The sequence below is a fragment of the Chinchilla lanigera genome, unplaced genomic scaffold (genome assembly GCF_000276665.1).
Source record: "Chinchilla lanigera isolate Chin_1 unplaced genomic scaffold, ChiLan1.0 scaffold00057, whole genome shotgun sequence".
In the NCBI taxonomy this organism is placed as follows: domain Eukaryota; kingdom Metazoa; phylum Chordata; class Mammalia; order Rodentia; family Chinchillidae; genus Chinchilla; species Chinchilla lanigera.
In genome coordinates, this window is record NW_004955458.1 from 9880787 (window position 1) to 9895587 (window position 14801).

Sequence of the window (14801 nt, forward strand, 5' to 3'; positions counted from 1 at the left end):
GGTCACGCACCTGAGCACGACTGCATGCCAACATTTCTAAGTGCAAACACTACATTTCTGTAAACTCCAGGAGACTTCCTGGCTCAGCCTCCCAGTGGGCTAAGAGAAAAGGCAAGGTGCCAAAAGCAGAACTTTAGAGGAAACTGGGGCCACAGGTGTTCTTCCCCACTGGCCCACTAAGAGACAAAACTCCACATGGGGGCATGTCGTGTCCATTCCAGGTAGGGGAAGCATGGCCTAGTGCTAGGGCAGTGGGGACCTCAGATCCACCGAGCAGTAAGTGTAGGGTGGGAGAGGAGCTGGACCGTATGAGAAGTCTCACACTGTCTCTCAATTTTCAGATGAACAAGACCCGTGCTGTAGAAGATCAGACGAGCAAAAGGGGATTCACAGCCGCAGAACAGAGGCAGAAAAGTCCCTCGCTCTTAGCCGCAGCTTCTTGGAGCAGGGGAGGGAACAAGGGCTTTGGGGGCTCTCCTGCAAGTATTGTCTGACTGCAGCATGGACGGCTGAGTCTGCCTCACGGTGCTGCGGAGAGCCTGATGCTTCAGCTTTGTGCCGGGAACAGCAGTACTTTTTAAACTCTGAGGATGTACTGGGACCTTCAAGGCTCTCTCAGATGCCCCAGGGTAGACTTTAGAAGAGTGATCCTCCAGCCTCACATGCGTTACGGTTTTCCAGAGCGTTTACTACAACACAGATTTCTGCCCCCTCGCACCTCTGTCACTACCTCTAGGTTTCTGACCCAGTAGGTCTGGACAGAGCCATAGAATCTGCTTTGCGGAATGTCCCCAGGTGCCATTGCTGGTTTGGGGACACTGTTTGGAGGGCCATAAACTTAGAGGAATGGGTATCAAGGAGGGGTTCGAAAACATCCACGGGGAGGAAATGCAGAGAGAGGGCCTGGAGGTGCTCGCCCTGTAGACAGCAAGTAGCTTGACGTGAAAGGCAAGACCTGTTTTGAGTCATGAACTGGTCTCTTCGTCTGCCTGTGCGTGTGTCTGTGATCATCTGGCAATATGATTTTCTTCCTGTGAGTCCTTTCTCCAGGATGTAGGCACAGCTAAGGGACTATGTAAAAGATACACTAAAAAGACCGGAGGTGGAGGACTCTGCAGAAAAGGTGGAAGCAGCCACTCAACTTTCACAGTGGAGGATTGTGGTTAATCTTGGTTCCTCTGTATGCTATTTTTCAAAGGAAGTGAGAGATGTTAAAGACAGTGAGAAGTGTATCAGATTAAATGTAGTCGATGGAAGAAGATCAAACACATTTCTGAACTTGGAGGAAGGCTACCGTCAAAGAGGCAGCTACCTGGCCGGAGTAGGGACATCACCCGCTCATCGGCAAGAGGAGCTTTGGGAAGGTCTGTGCCGGCCATTGATGAAACCCATGGCATAAAAAGGCGTGGATAGTTCCTGACGTGCCCATGGGGTGGAGGCAGTTATGTAACATTTCATTATCTTTTTATATCGGCAAAGGGGAGAAGCCTGAGAGAGAAGACACCACAGACGTGTAATTGGTTTTGATTTTAGAAATGTAAGTCTTGTTTAATACCCAACTCCTATCCTCAGGAAAATTCAGACTTGCCATAGGAATTCACCTCTAACCTCATATAGAAAGCTTTAACTTAAATGAAGTAATTGTGGAAAATGCAAATGAGTGAAAGAAAAATGAAAGGAATCTATCCTGGCTGGACTTTCAGGCTTCCTTTGAACAATTCCTGGGACATGTGTTGTAAAGAGCTAATTAATGCACACATTTGACCTCCCCACCTTTTCCAGGAGGACTGCAAGCAAATAAGGATAACGTGTTGGGGGGGGGGGGTCTGTGGGCTCCTTTTGAAAAAGACCGTGACATGCTTGCTTACACAGCAAAATAGAGCCTGACATCTTGGCAGTAATCATGTATGGAGTAATAGTTCACAAGGTGTACATGCTGTTTTCAATAGACTCTCATCAAAATGGAAGCAGCAGATAAAAGGGTCTCAAAACCCTGGGACACCTGGAAGGACATAGCAGCCCCGATTTTAAGAAAATACCTTTTCCTATATCATAAATGAATGAGCTGGACCACTCAAAGCTGGTTAGCCTGATGACTGCAATCAGTGCATTTAAAATAGCCTCTAAATGCAGCTAACCACACTCACTTACAGCCGTAATCCATTTTAGGTGAAATCTAGAATACCAGCGAGGGTCAGGAATATAGCCCAGTGGCACAAGTGCCTTCCTGGTAGGCACAAGGTCCTGAGTTCGATTCCTGGTCCCCCTCCCCCCCACACACAAAAATACCATTGATTAATAAATAAGGCATACTGTATTGTTATTTTATGTACAAATAAATAGGAAAGAAAATGCTAATCAGAAATTCTCACTTTAGAGATGCTAAAATGAGAAAAACGAAAGACCCTGTGGGTTCTGGCAAGGATGGGAGATCCTGGGGTACAGGGCAGACACTGAGGACAAGGTGCTTTGACTCAGCCCTGGGCTGTATGGCAGCCTGGCTCCTTAGTACTGAGAGACTGTAGGCAAATCGCCTCCCCTTACTGCACCTTCAAGTGTTTTTTGAAAACTGTATTGATCTGATTATTAACACTGACTCTTTCTCACTATATTAACGGGAGAATTAAATATGATCCGCTGTTATAGAATTTACTATGTGCTTAGTACTTATTAGCTACCTTATTGTTGCTGTTACTATAATTTCTGGTGAAGGTGCAATTAAGAATCTAACGAATCTTTTGGTTCTCTGCAATCTGAATGTGTTCACCTAGTCTCACTTGCCAAACCTTCAGCCGTTGTCTGAAATAAATGGCAATGGCTCTGCTTCCTCAGTGCCTTAGTTCTCTCGAAATAAAATGAAATCATTTGTTCAGATGGAGTCACAGCATCTTCTTTCTCAACTCAAGAACACACCGGGCCCTGTGGAGCTGATGACTCAAACACAATGCGTGATAGTTTGCATACTGCTTTGCCTGACATTTGCACGCTACCGGTTCATTTTTTGCTGGAAGTGAAAATCAGCTCACCATCTGCTTCTCTGCTAGTTCCTAAGATCTCTAGGTGTTGAGTTCGCTGCTTCTGCCTCAGAAGAACAAAGCAACCTGCAAGCATCATGCAGCTGCTACATGTACCCCTCCCGAATGTGTCCACGGCTGGTCAGTTCAGCTGAGCAGAGAAAGGAAGTCTGTCCTTGGCTGTAGACCAGGCCACGGCATCAGTCACCCACATCCCTGAGGACCATGCTCCCCTGAGGACGGCCAGTGACTCAAACTTGGGGAGCCACAAACAGCATCAGTAGTATTTCCTGAAGACAGCTCTTGACTACACATGTGGCTGGTGGTAAATCAGATGATACGCAGCTAAGTGGCTTGGAGAATATTCTCGACTACCAGTGGCTTTTGCACTGAACCAGCACAAAGCCTCTCTTTCCCTGAACATCAATAATTATATGGTAGGAATCATAAAACAAAGATTTATTTTCACTCTCAAAACTGTCAAGATGTAAAGTAAATGCATGACAGCTAAAATTTAGCCATAAAAGAGAAAAATTAGCACTTAATTAATCAAAGCCCTATTGCTAGAATCTTCTGTCAGCTCTCAACATTTGTGTAAACTGAGCTCTTGGATTCCTGACTGCTTGTTCACAAGTGATAACAGAACTACATTTCCAAAGACATGAAGAAATTCACTTAGTTCTTCTGCCTTGGGAATGGCAAATTGTTTTATAAACTCAAATGCAGTGGTACCTCAGTTCATGAACTTAATTCATTCCTCGATTCTGGAAAAGAAGGCCAAGATCATGTTCACGTGGAAAAGATGGCCAAGGTCGTGCCTGTCAGCCGATGCAGTGTTCACAAATGCAAACAAAATTTCGCCAAATGCTTCAGTTTGCAAACCAAGTTGTTCATAAACAAAAGCATTCACGAACCAAGATACTACTGTATCTACATGATTAGTACATAACATTGGCAATGGTTCTAGAAGACAATATCAACTATGTATTGTTTATAAAACAGTTGCAAATAACCTGAAGACTTAAGTGTTCCATAAATGATCCTTTGGACAGCAAACATAAATACCAACTCATATTATCCTTACTTTTAATACAAACTGTAATTCTTATATGAATAGCAAGCCCATCCAAATGGCTCGAAAGACCTAAATTTGTATCTGGATACTAGGGCTTGATTACTGCAAATATATTTAAACGTACTGGATTTTAGAGGTACCGTTTAATCAGAGGATGATTTTTATTTTGTGCTTTACAGCTTTATTAAAGGAAAAGTGTTTGTTAGACTTGAAAAACTATCAGAAGGCAAGTGTGGTGGTACACACCCATAATCCCAATACTGGGAAAGCTGAAGGGCAGGAAAATGGAAAGATCCATTCCTACTTGGGTAAATTTGTGGGGACCCTGTCTCAAAAATCAATCTACCTACCTAGCAGTAAATTACTAGAAATCAATGAAGTTAATGTAGGAATTGCTCAGTGGTAGAGCACTTGCCTAGCACGGGTGAGGCCCTGGATACGATCTATAGCACTGTAAAAGGAAGGAAAGGAGTAAGAAAAGAAGGAAAAAAGGGAGGGAGGGAGGAGGGAAAAACACTTTCATACTTTTATGGACATTTAGAAAAACAAGGACCTCAGTTAAACTAAAATTTCGAAACAACTTAAAAGAAACATTTGCTATGCAGATCCATGTTTATGGCATTACTTTACTTCCTCGAACTGACACTTCCACAGGATAATCTTTAGAATGCAAGGAATTGCAGAAGTTGTGTCGTCCAATATCACCATCTTTATAGATGAAGAAATCAAGGTCTGCTCTGGAAATTGATGGGGGCAGGGGGAGATGAAGCGCAGGAACCCAGAAGACGGGCCCTGGAAACTGGACGGGGGACTGGAGCTTCTGGGATGCAGGAGCCCTGGAGGTAAGTGGCTCTGTCAAGTGACTTGGACCACTGAAGGAAAAACTGCTTTCCACTGAGGAAAAGACAGTGTAGGAGTTGAGTCTGGAGGACGGATAATCTACCACAAAGACATTCTGGGCACAGACGCTGATTTAACTTGTAAGTCTGAGGTCATCTGGTGAGAGGTTCCTCTCCCTGGCGTGAGGGATGAGCCTGTCACACAAAGAGCAGACAGTCACTTGCGCAGTCCCTAAGTGGGTAGGAAGGCAACTCATTTTAAAGAACACAGAAGCAGACAGAAAGGCAGAGGCAGGTGTGAGAGTGACAGATAAGTCCCCCTTCCAGTCCTGTCAATCAGAACAGAAAAGAATCACCCCCTTAGACAGTCATTTGTTGCCCAACAAGCTCCTGATCCAAAACTGACCAAAAGGCCAGAGTCTGGCTTCTTGGTGCACAGTTTAAAATCTCCCCGTTCCTGTCTAGAGGGTGCTAAACTGGAGGCTGGGGAGAGAGAGAAACGGGATGCGCTGGCTACCTGCCGCTGGCCCCCATCACGAGATGCAGTCTTAGTCTGTCTGCCCCCAACGGGCTGACAGTGGGCGGCGCTCCCCGGGATGGCTGTCGGCTGGCTTACAATCAAGCTCAACCAATGGGAAGGCCTGGCTTCAGACGGGCAGCTGAGAAGAGAGGAAAGACAGATTTTCAATCCCGCCTGTAACTCCTGTCCGGTGGCCTCTCGTTAGTGGCTGCGACTCTCCAGAGTGTCTGCCACAGCATTTCCGCCCTGGCTCCTGCAGCCCAGGTGGCCAGCTCTCCTGGGGGAGTCTACACTCCTGGCCAGTTTCCTTTTCCCTCTGCATTCACTGCTGATGCACTGGGCTGGAGTCTGCTCGGGCCAGAACCCTGAGTGGACACGGAGACAGAGCAAGGGGATAAATACAGCACCTTACACGTACTTCCACTCACTGTGCAAAAGTTTACATTGATACCCAGGACGTGTTACATTAAACATGGAAAATCCACACGTACTTTTGAAATAAACGGATCTTCAGAAACACCCATCTTCAAATCCCCAAAGTTGCTGCCTCGGTTGTTCACTCTCTTTTGTTCCCTGGGGTCTTGGAGACGGGAAAGAAGACTTCACTAGGAGGAAGAGAGATGCCTCAGGCCTCGGTCCCTTGCTTTGTTTATGAAAGTAAATTGGGGTGAATTTCTAGCCTACCTCAAGGGTGTTGATCTGAGACAACAGCAACAAGATAAATTAGTGACAAGGAAGGGGAGGGAGTGGGAGTCTAGCCTCAAGAAGGGCCTGAGAAACTAGGAATGCTGAGCAGAGGCCCAGGGCCTAGAGGACCGAGAGAATTCCAAGATGGTAGCCCTGACCGGGAAGCTGCTCTCCCTCTGAGGCCATGGCATCTGGAGTCCAGTACTTCTGTTGCTTTCAAAATAAAGAGTCTTCAGGGAAAGGATTCGGTATACAGCCAGCTACTTTATTACTACAGAGGCAGAGAACTACGCAATACACATCAGCACATCTCCTGTAAAGTTTCATTTTAAAATCCCCCACATCAAAAGTGAAGTATGAATTTTAAAATAAAATTAAAACACAAGTTTATCTTCATCCCCGGCAATGTGGGATAAAGCAAGGGTTAATCATGATCGCTTGGCCAAAGCTCCCTAGAGCTGAACCCAGAAAAGGTGAGGCCTCAGCCTCTAAGAGATCGTGCATGAAATGAGGAGCTGCCGGGTTCCCGGGAGGGGACAGTGCAAAGTCACTGCGGGGAAGTCCAGCCGGCGAGGGCACCCCACCAGGCTCCCCTCCAAATATCCGCTGCGTCCAAATCTCTTGCCCCCTCCCCCCCGTATCCTCTCGCATATTCTGCCTCTGCTGTGCTTTCACTGAAAAGCGCATCCTGAAGCCGAAAAACATCCAAATACTATGAATCTAGAACAACTGAAGGTACACATGTGAGCTACTGCTCTGCGCAAGACTGCTTTGATCAGACTGACTGTTCCTAAGTGCATTTTCACTAGGACGCAGAAGGCCCAAGCAAAATTATTCCTGATCTTTTAATTTCAACGAAAAGATAACAATTACCAGAAACCATTAGACACTAGTAAGAACCAGACAGCTAATTTGCTTACCTGCTGTCGCCAGCATTTGCTACGTACAGCTTCCCCAAGAGGCAAACCACAATGAGGGCCGTGCAGCCGCCAGATATATTATACGAACTCCTCTCTCGTTCTATTTGTAGGTCCTGCAGAAGATAAGAAAGTCAGTGTTGGGTTGTGTGGAAACTTGTATCAAAGGCTTTGCCCTTATTCAACACAGTCCCACAAATCTGGACATGCTTTGAGAAGGGACAAGAAAATCCTCACTCCTTGTTCTCCTACCACCTGCTGAGGATTTCTGAAGAGGACAGGGCATAAAGCTGCCCTGGGATAGACCATCTGCAGACCAGGGACAGCAAACACACACAGTCAGACAAAACGAGAACGCAATGTAAACCATACTCAATACGTATTGTAGTGGATAGAAAACTTAGTCTTTGCATGGACTGCCCGAGTGCCATGTGGAAAACAGGATAGAGAACGTGTGGGTCCAAGTACTTGGAGCTGCTCAATCTTTTAAACTCCAGAGGCTTCAGTAAATAGTTCTTCTTACAGCTACATACAAGAGGTGACTTGAAGAATTGTCTTCTATTCAGGCAGGAGTCGATCCATGACTTGTAGATCAAACATCTATATTTCTAAACTCTGATCTGACTTTTGCTGCTCCAACAGCCACCAATTTACAATGGTGACACATTTATAGTGACAACAGCCAACACTCCCAGAGCACTTTCTCTGCACTGAGCACTGTGCCAGGCATATCGTTACAGAACCTCATTTCATCCTCAGGACCATCATTAACTTCAATGTTGAGATGCACAGAAGCAAGTAGATCCCCATTGCGTACAGACTGGATACAACCTGGTTTTCCTCCTCCAAAGACTGTTGTTCCCTGCCACGTAATAAAGCATCCCTAAGAAAATTAAAAACAGACCAACACTTCTATTGACAGATGTTCATCAACAAGGCAGATGCTTCCATGAAGCTGTGTTAGTGGCGAAAGCAAGGGTTCCGGCGTCCTCCGAAAAGTATGTGTTGAATCAGGAAAATGCACTGAACATCAAGCTGAAAGTTGTCCACTGTCATTGGGCAGAGGGAAGGGAAATAGGGTTTGGTAAAAACTACGGCAAGAGGAAGAAATGGCCCTGATTTCTGATGGTGCAGTTGGCAGATTGAGGGCTGGGGCACTTTTGTGTGTCTTGGAAACTCACAAGGTAAGGGCTGCTGAGTGAGGCTCCTTATAGAAGGGTGTGTGTGTGTGTCGGGGGTAGTTTCCAGCAAACCAACATTTTGCTAGCAACCGCTCTGATGCAGGCACCAGAAATACGAAGACAGACAAATTGCTAGTGGGAAACTGCAAGCAGAAGACTCTTGACTGAAGATACAGCAGCGGATTGCGGCAGTACGCTGGCTAAAGAATAAGTAGAGGAAACATATAAAAAGCAGACCAAGGAGCAACTAACACATGGGACTGGAGCGGCTAAGTCCAGGGAGTCGTGGGGATGTACGCATGTGGGATAGGGCAGTTCAAGGGCAAACAAGGAGGAACTTCCATAAAGGGGAAGACAGCAGCGTCCAAGGCTGTAAAAGGGTCAAGCATGAGGACCATGTTCACAGGACTACGCTAGATGTTCCACACTTAGATTCCATATAAACTGGCTCTCGTATAGGACTGTTAGATTAGATTAGCTGGCCTGTGTGGGGTTTTGACAGCTGTATAGTTTCTTCCCACATCCTGGAGAGCTCATGACCGAGAGCAGTGGCTTTCCTTGCTCATGTAGAACCTTAACACCCACACTGGGCCAAGTAAATGGGAGTTTAAGAAATGTGCATTAAATAGACAAGTAAAGAAATACAGTAAAACATGCTAGGGCTTCCTAAATATCTCACTACCACCTTGCTTCTGCTTTTTTTTTTTTTTTTAATGAGAAATCTAGTCCATAAGCCACAAATTAAATGCTTATCATGCAAATGCTCACCAAGGTAATAATTACACAGGAACCCTTGCTTCAGTTAAACGCAGTCCATGGACAGGAATGAAGGAATGGTTATCAGATCCTATGCAACGACGCTGGAAGCTGGAGGGTTACGGGAAGGAGGGGTATGGATGAAAAAGTCAAGGCACCACGTTTTTGTTTGTATGTTTTAAAATATACAAACGAAACCAACAACCCTACCTGTAAACTCCCTTATGAGTATACCTGTTAAATTTTTTATTTAAATAACTCATAAAGCTGACATTATGATACATGTATTTTTCATGTATAATCAATATATAAAATGGTATAACCAAGTCCTCATCCAAAATTACTATTTTTTAGTGGACAGGAAGGAACTTCTATAACCAAAAAAATAATCCCTTCACAGTCAGAATCAGTATTTGTTTGAACAGCTCTAAAATCGAAATGAAAGACAATTTTTATTAAACATTCTTTGAGTACCCAACTGCTTGCATGCTGTACAGGCAATGGAATGTGGATGATGTTTGTAGGGCTTAAGAGAATTATTAGTACAATCCAAAAGGGAAAAAATCTGACAGCATACGAAGTCCATGTAAAAATGCAGTTCATGGCAAAGAATTCCCCTGGGGCTCAGGCAAACATATTTACTCTGCAGTGCAGGTGAAGGTATTATTTATCATGGTTTCTATCACAAGATAATCTAATTTTAGAAGTATTTAGTCATCAGGGAGAAAAATCAAGCTAGAATGGGCAACATCAAGATACTCTGCTAGGAGAGAGTTCATATTTGCCTTTAAGGCCGGGGGATATGTTCCAGTCAGTTTACTCGGCGAATCCCTTACAATTATATTAACAGCGTGGTTCAATGTTTTCTTCTAATTGATTTCATTGTTTCTTTCATCTTTTTCTACATTCCCTCTGTAGTTCCCTCTGAGTGAGAAATGCTAAACTTGGCAGCATTTTCTCATAAAAAGGACTAAAGTGTAACTCCTTTTTATGCAGGAAACTTAGCTAACATGTGCACGCTTCATTGTCTCCCACGTTCATGAGGGAAGATACTTGTGCACACACATGTACGTACGAACGACAAGCATGCATCTGCAGTCATGGTGCAGTCATAACAGTTCGAAAGATGGGTTTCTGCAGACTTCATCTCCTGAAAGATGCACTGACATTAAAACACACTCTTCTATTTCTTCTAAAACTGTGTGCAACTAGAACAGCTTCTAAAAATAATCGCCTCCCTCCTCTCCTCCCTAGAAGCCAAAATAGCACATTTATTTTTTCCTACATACACCACCTACTCCTCTGTAAAGGGTGTTTCATGAAGTCTTAGTACTGAAAGGAACATTAAAAGAACCATCTGGGTGGTTCTTTTACTATCAGATTAAACATGATAAATGAAGTCAATAAAGATACATTCACCATTGAATTTACTGCCTTTTACCCTAGGCTCTCAGTCTTTCAAATTAGCTTAAGCTTTTTACATGTTAGGTACAAAATAAAAATGCATACGCATTTTTTAAAAACCCTTAAGTTTCTGTATATATATATTTTTTCACAAATCAGTGAAGCCATGAGAAAAACTGCCTACTGCTTTGTGTTAAGCACCAACTTATTTGGAATATTTCCCTATTTTAGCTGCCAATGGACTCCAAGACACGTCTAGAATAACTTACTAGCAAAACACATCCACATAGTGTCATTGCTTTCAAGGTTTAAGGCTCACTTAGACGCAGAAGATTCAATTAACACGATGAATAATTTATCTGCTCAATTATGGGTCCTGCTACATCTCATGGAAACTTTCTACTTATTAGTAGGTCTAACTTACTGTATTCTGCGCTGTGCCTGCATAAATATTATATTTACACTAGAATTAGCTCTAAATCAGAGAATAGATCCAATTTGTTAAGATTTGAGATTTTTTTGGTGCTCCTTTTTGTTGCAAGGGAAGAAGGAAAGCAGAAAAGCAACAAGATATGTGTGAAATGAGACCGATTCAGCTGGGAAGAATGACAAGGGAAAAAATTATATTGTCCACAATGCTTGTAATTTGGTCTGAGCGTCTCATAGATGATGCAATTCCAGGGTCGGTCTTTGCTCCCTACCAATTTTCAGCTTGCAAAAGGACAGCAACAGCAGTCCGCAGAAGGACCCAAGAGTTGGGTGGTTTCAATAGGACCTGGCAGCTCTCCCTAGCCGGGGTAAAATATGGTTCTGAGCACATTGCTAATAGGGTCAGTCACAAGTAATAAGATTCTGCATGATTCTAAGACCGAGGTCTCATCCTGGTTTATTCTGAGAACAAGGTCATCTACCATCCAGACAATGAAGAAAGCCGGGGGGGGGGCGGAGGGGAACAAACAATAACAACAACAACAAAACACACGCAAAAACCCCAACACAAAACCACACACACAACCAGTACTGCCTAGCACTGCCACCTGCTGGCTGCTATGGAACTGCATGCTCATGCCTTCGCGAAGGAACTTCCAGTTCTAACAAAATCCAAAGACAAAATAAAACGCTAGTTTAAACAAAGGCAGATCCAAGTTCCCAATTTACTAGCTTAAATACAGGCAGATCCAAGTTTCCAATTTACCACTAATATGCTAGAAGTTTTTAAGGTCAAGATTTATAAGCTGCAAATAACCTTTGCTTTCATTCTCTCCCTTTTCCTCGCACTGTGGCTATATGGTTTTTCCCGAGAAAGCCAAGTTGCTTGGTATTCACAGCCATTTACGAAAGATTATTTACGGAAGATGTATGGGAGATTTACAAGTTAAAATATTGCCATTTTTTCCCTTTCTAATAACCAAACTTCTAGAACATTCTTCCATGGCAGGGAATCTACACTCTCACTGAAAAAGAAATAGGCCAGAATTATATCTTCCTGTCTATATCCAGAATTCAAGCCCAGAAGGTGATAGGCCAAAAGGCTAATCACTGTTGATTTGGTTCTTATTCCTAGGAAGGCAAAGGCCTCTGTCATGACCCTGGCCCTGGAACTGACTTCCTCTGTGAATCAGAAATACTGTCTATTTAACCATTTGTTTGAGAAGGTGGGGAAGTGGGCAGATTTGAAACTAGAACTCAGAAGGATTGAGCTTGTTCATATTGGTTGCTCGGGCTCAAGGAACAGCTTCAACATAACAGGTGACAAAAGTAGCTGCTAAGCCAGACACTGTTACAAAGCCTCATGGGAAAGGGAGTGCAAGGAAGTCACAAAGTTCCAGAGATACTTGTTCTTTAGAAGGCCATGGTGTTTTCCACGTGGATACCAGAAGAACTGGCTACAGAGCCTTCTGTCTAGGAGGAAGATCCAGCAAGACACAGCAAGGGGGTGGTGGGGCAGACCTACCTTTGACAGCGTCCACAATAAGTATTAAAGGACGGTGGCCAGAGGTCATCTACCCCACACATCCCACGCTGTGCCAGGCAATGCACGGATCAAACACGAAAAGCAATGTTTTCAAAGAAGCTCACAGCATTCGATGGAACTGCTACCATCTCCCCTTGTTCAAAGCATGTTTTTCTCTGTTCTGTGAGTCTGTATTTTGTAAACAGTACCTACTGTTTGCTAGAAATAGTAACTACTGAACCTGGCTTGGTGTTTCTGAACATCTTTAACAGATGGTCCCTTTCGGACTACCGGTAAATCAACATTGCATGACATCCTTCACTGTCATTTTAGAACTCCAAAACAAATGCAACAGGGCACACTTCCATATTCCTATAACGTGAAACTAGAAATGGCCCCTGAGAGTCCTTACCTTTTACTTCTATCCTCTGTGATGTCTAGAAGAATACTGATTATAAAATAGAAGCTTAGTAAATACTAGTGACCAAGAAAAGCATTATATCGAGTGGGGGGAGGGAGAGGGAGACAGGGAGGGAGGGAGGGAGGGGGAGGGGCAGAGAGAGGCAGGATGATTCCACATTATTGAACTATTATAAACAGAGCAAATCCCCAGAGAAGGGGAAGCTTAACCTGTAGGGACACTAAATATCTGAGACACTCTGTATCTCAGTATTTTTAGGCTGTGAGGCAAAATAAACCTCTCCTCCTTTAAGTCTGGTATTGTCTCCCACAGATGAAAAAGTACCCTGAGATCCGTATCTCTGCAGTGGGAGCTGCGGGGACACCATCAATAAGACAAGTCCTAAACTTAGGTGCTGGCCTTTCGGGGTGAAAGGCAGAGAGAAAACAAGAGCGCCACAGGCTGATACGCTTACATGGCAACCTTAGCTGACGGTCAATCCTCCTAACAAAGGAGATCCCAACGGCACAAACCCTGCACTAATAAGGAAGAGCTCCAGACAGGACAGCTAGAAAGTGGCCAGCCACTGTGGGAAGAAACAGTTCAGGAATGGCCTGGAAATTCCACAGCCACTCCCTCTGGAAGGGCTGGAGAGGAACCACCAGATCGGGTCAGTAAGATAAGGACACCGGACACACACTGGGCATTTCCAAAAAATCCAAGCTTTGCTTTGAGTCAGTGACTCTCAACAAGCTAGTACTGAGAGGAGGAAAAAAAAAATCCTTCACATGAGTTGGCTGTTATTTTGAGACCACTTGGTATAATTGCTGTGTTGTCAGTTCTGAAGCTCTCCCTCAGCAATTGAATGATTAACTCAGGATTTCTATGAAGTTAGAGCCCCTTCTGAAGTCCCTAAAGAAGCAAAGAAAAATGAGAGTACCTCTTTGTGATTACGGTAAACCTAGAATTATCATCAAACAGGGACACTTCTGGGTGTAAAAAGGGAGTTCTGTTAATAATTACCCTGGGACAACAGGCAGAGACCCTGCAAAGTGTGAGATACAGGGTCCCTATCCAGCACCACCAGAACCGAAGAACTGCTCCCAGTTCTCACTTAATAAGGCCAACCACGTGGTGCCAGGTCCAGGCAAGCGTAGGGGACCATTTCCTGAAGGAAGCAGTGTGCCGAGCCGGGGCTGGGGGGATGTATTCAAAGGCAGTGAAGGTAGAGAAGATATACACTTGAAGCTAAAAGGCAAAGCATTCCTAATCCAAAAGGCCAAAATCTGAAACGCTCCAAAATCTGAACCTGAGCCATGACACGATACCACAAATGGATAATCCAACACGATGAAGCTCTGTTTCATGTAGACTTATTGAAACTATTGCATAACATTATTTTCAGGCTATTTACATGAAGTGTTTATGAAACAAATAAACTTCATGCTCGAACTTGGAACTAGTTATGGTTTATTGTTTTTTTTTTTTTTTTGGTTTTTCTCTGGTACCGGGAACCGAACTCAAGACCTTGCGCTTGCCAGGCAGGCGCTTTTGCCGCTGAGCTAAATCCCCAGCCCCATAGTTATGGTTTAGATTCACCCAAAACTCACGCACTCAAAGCAGGGCTTTCGGAAGCTGACTGGTTTGTGGGGATGCTATGCTCATCAGTACCTTCACCCACTAATGAGTGCAGCAGCTGAGTGTGCCATTACGTGCCTGGTTAGGGGGAGTGGGGACCCGGAAGTGTTTGCACTGGGGACCCGGAAGTGTTTGTCTCCCTCCCTGGCTTCTTCCTGTGCGCTTGACTTCCTGTCCGCCATGATATGCGCAGCTTTACTCCATTATGCCTGCGGCCACCCTGTTTCTTCCCTGCAGCCAGCCAAGCACGCGTGGACCGAGACCTCTGCAACTGTGAGGCAAAATAAATCTCTCCTTGTTTAAGTCCTTTAAGTTTAACTCCTTTAAGCAGGTATCCTCTCCCATAGATGAAAAAGTGACTAAGACAGGGCCCATCCCTAAGAATCCTCTTTCTCTAGGTGCAAATCTCCCCCAAA

General features: G+C 44.4%; 1 protein-coding gene and 1 long non-coding RNA gene across 2 annotated transcripts in view; both read right to left on the minus strand.

Moving 5' to 3' along the window:
- Ppm1h (protein phosphatase, Mg2+/Mn2+ dependent, 1H) overlaps positions 1 to 14801 on the minus strand; it is a gene marked incomplete in the record, with an annotated part of 156539 nt that overhangs the window by 138158 nt on the left and 3580 nt on the right. Inside the window, 1 exon segment of the mRNA XM_013520940.1 lies at positions 7056 to 7168. Within this exon segment, the coding sequence (XP_013376394.1) occupies positions 7056 to 7168 (113 nt within the window).
- LOC102018695 lies at positions 4531 to 6240 on the minus strand. Its single transcript, XR_262992.2, has 3 exons — positions 5940 to 6240; positions 5446 to 5587; positions 4531 to 5123 (listed from the first exon to the last, which is right to left on the minus strand). It is a non-coding gene; the product is annotated as an uncharacterized LOC102018695 (long non-coding RNA).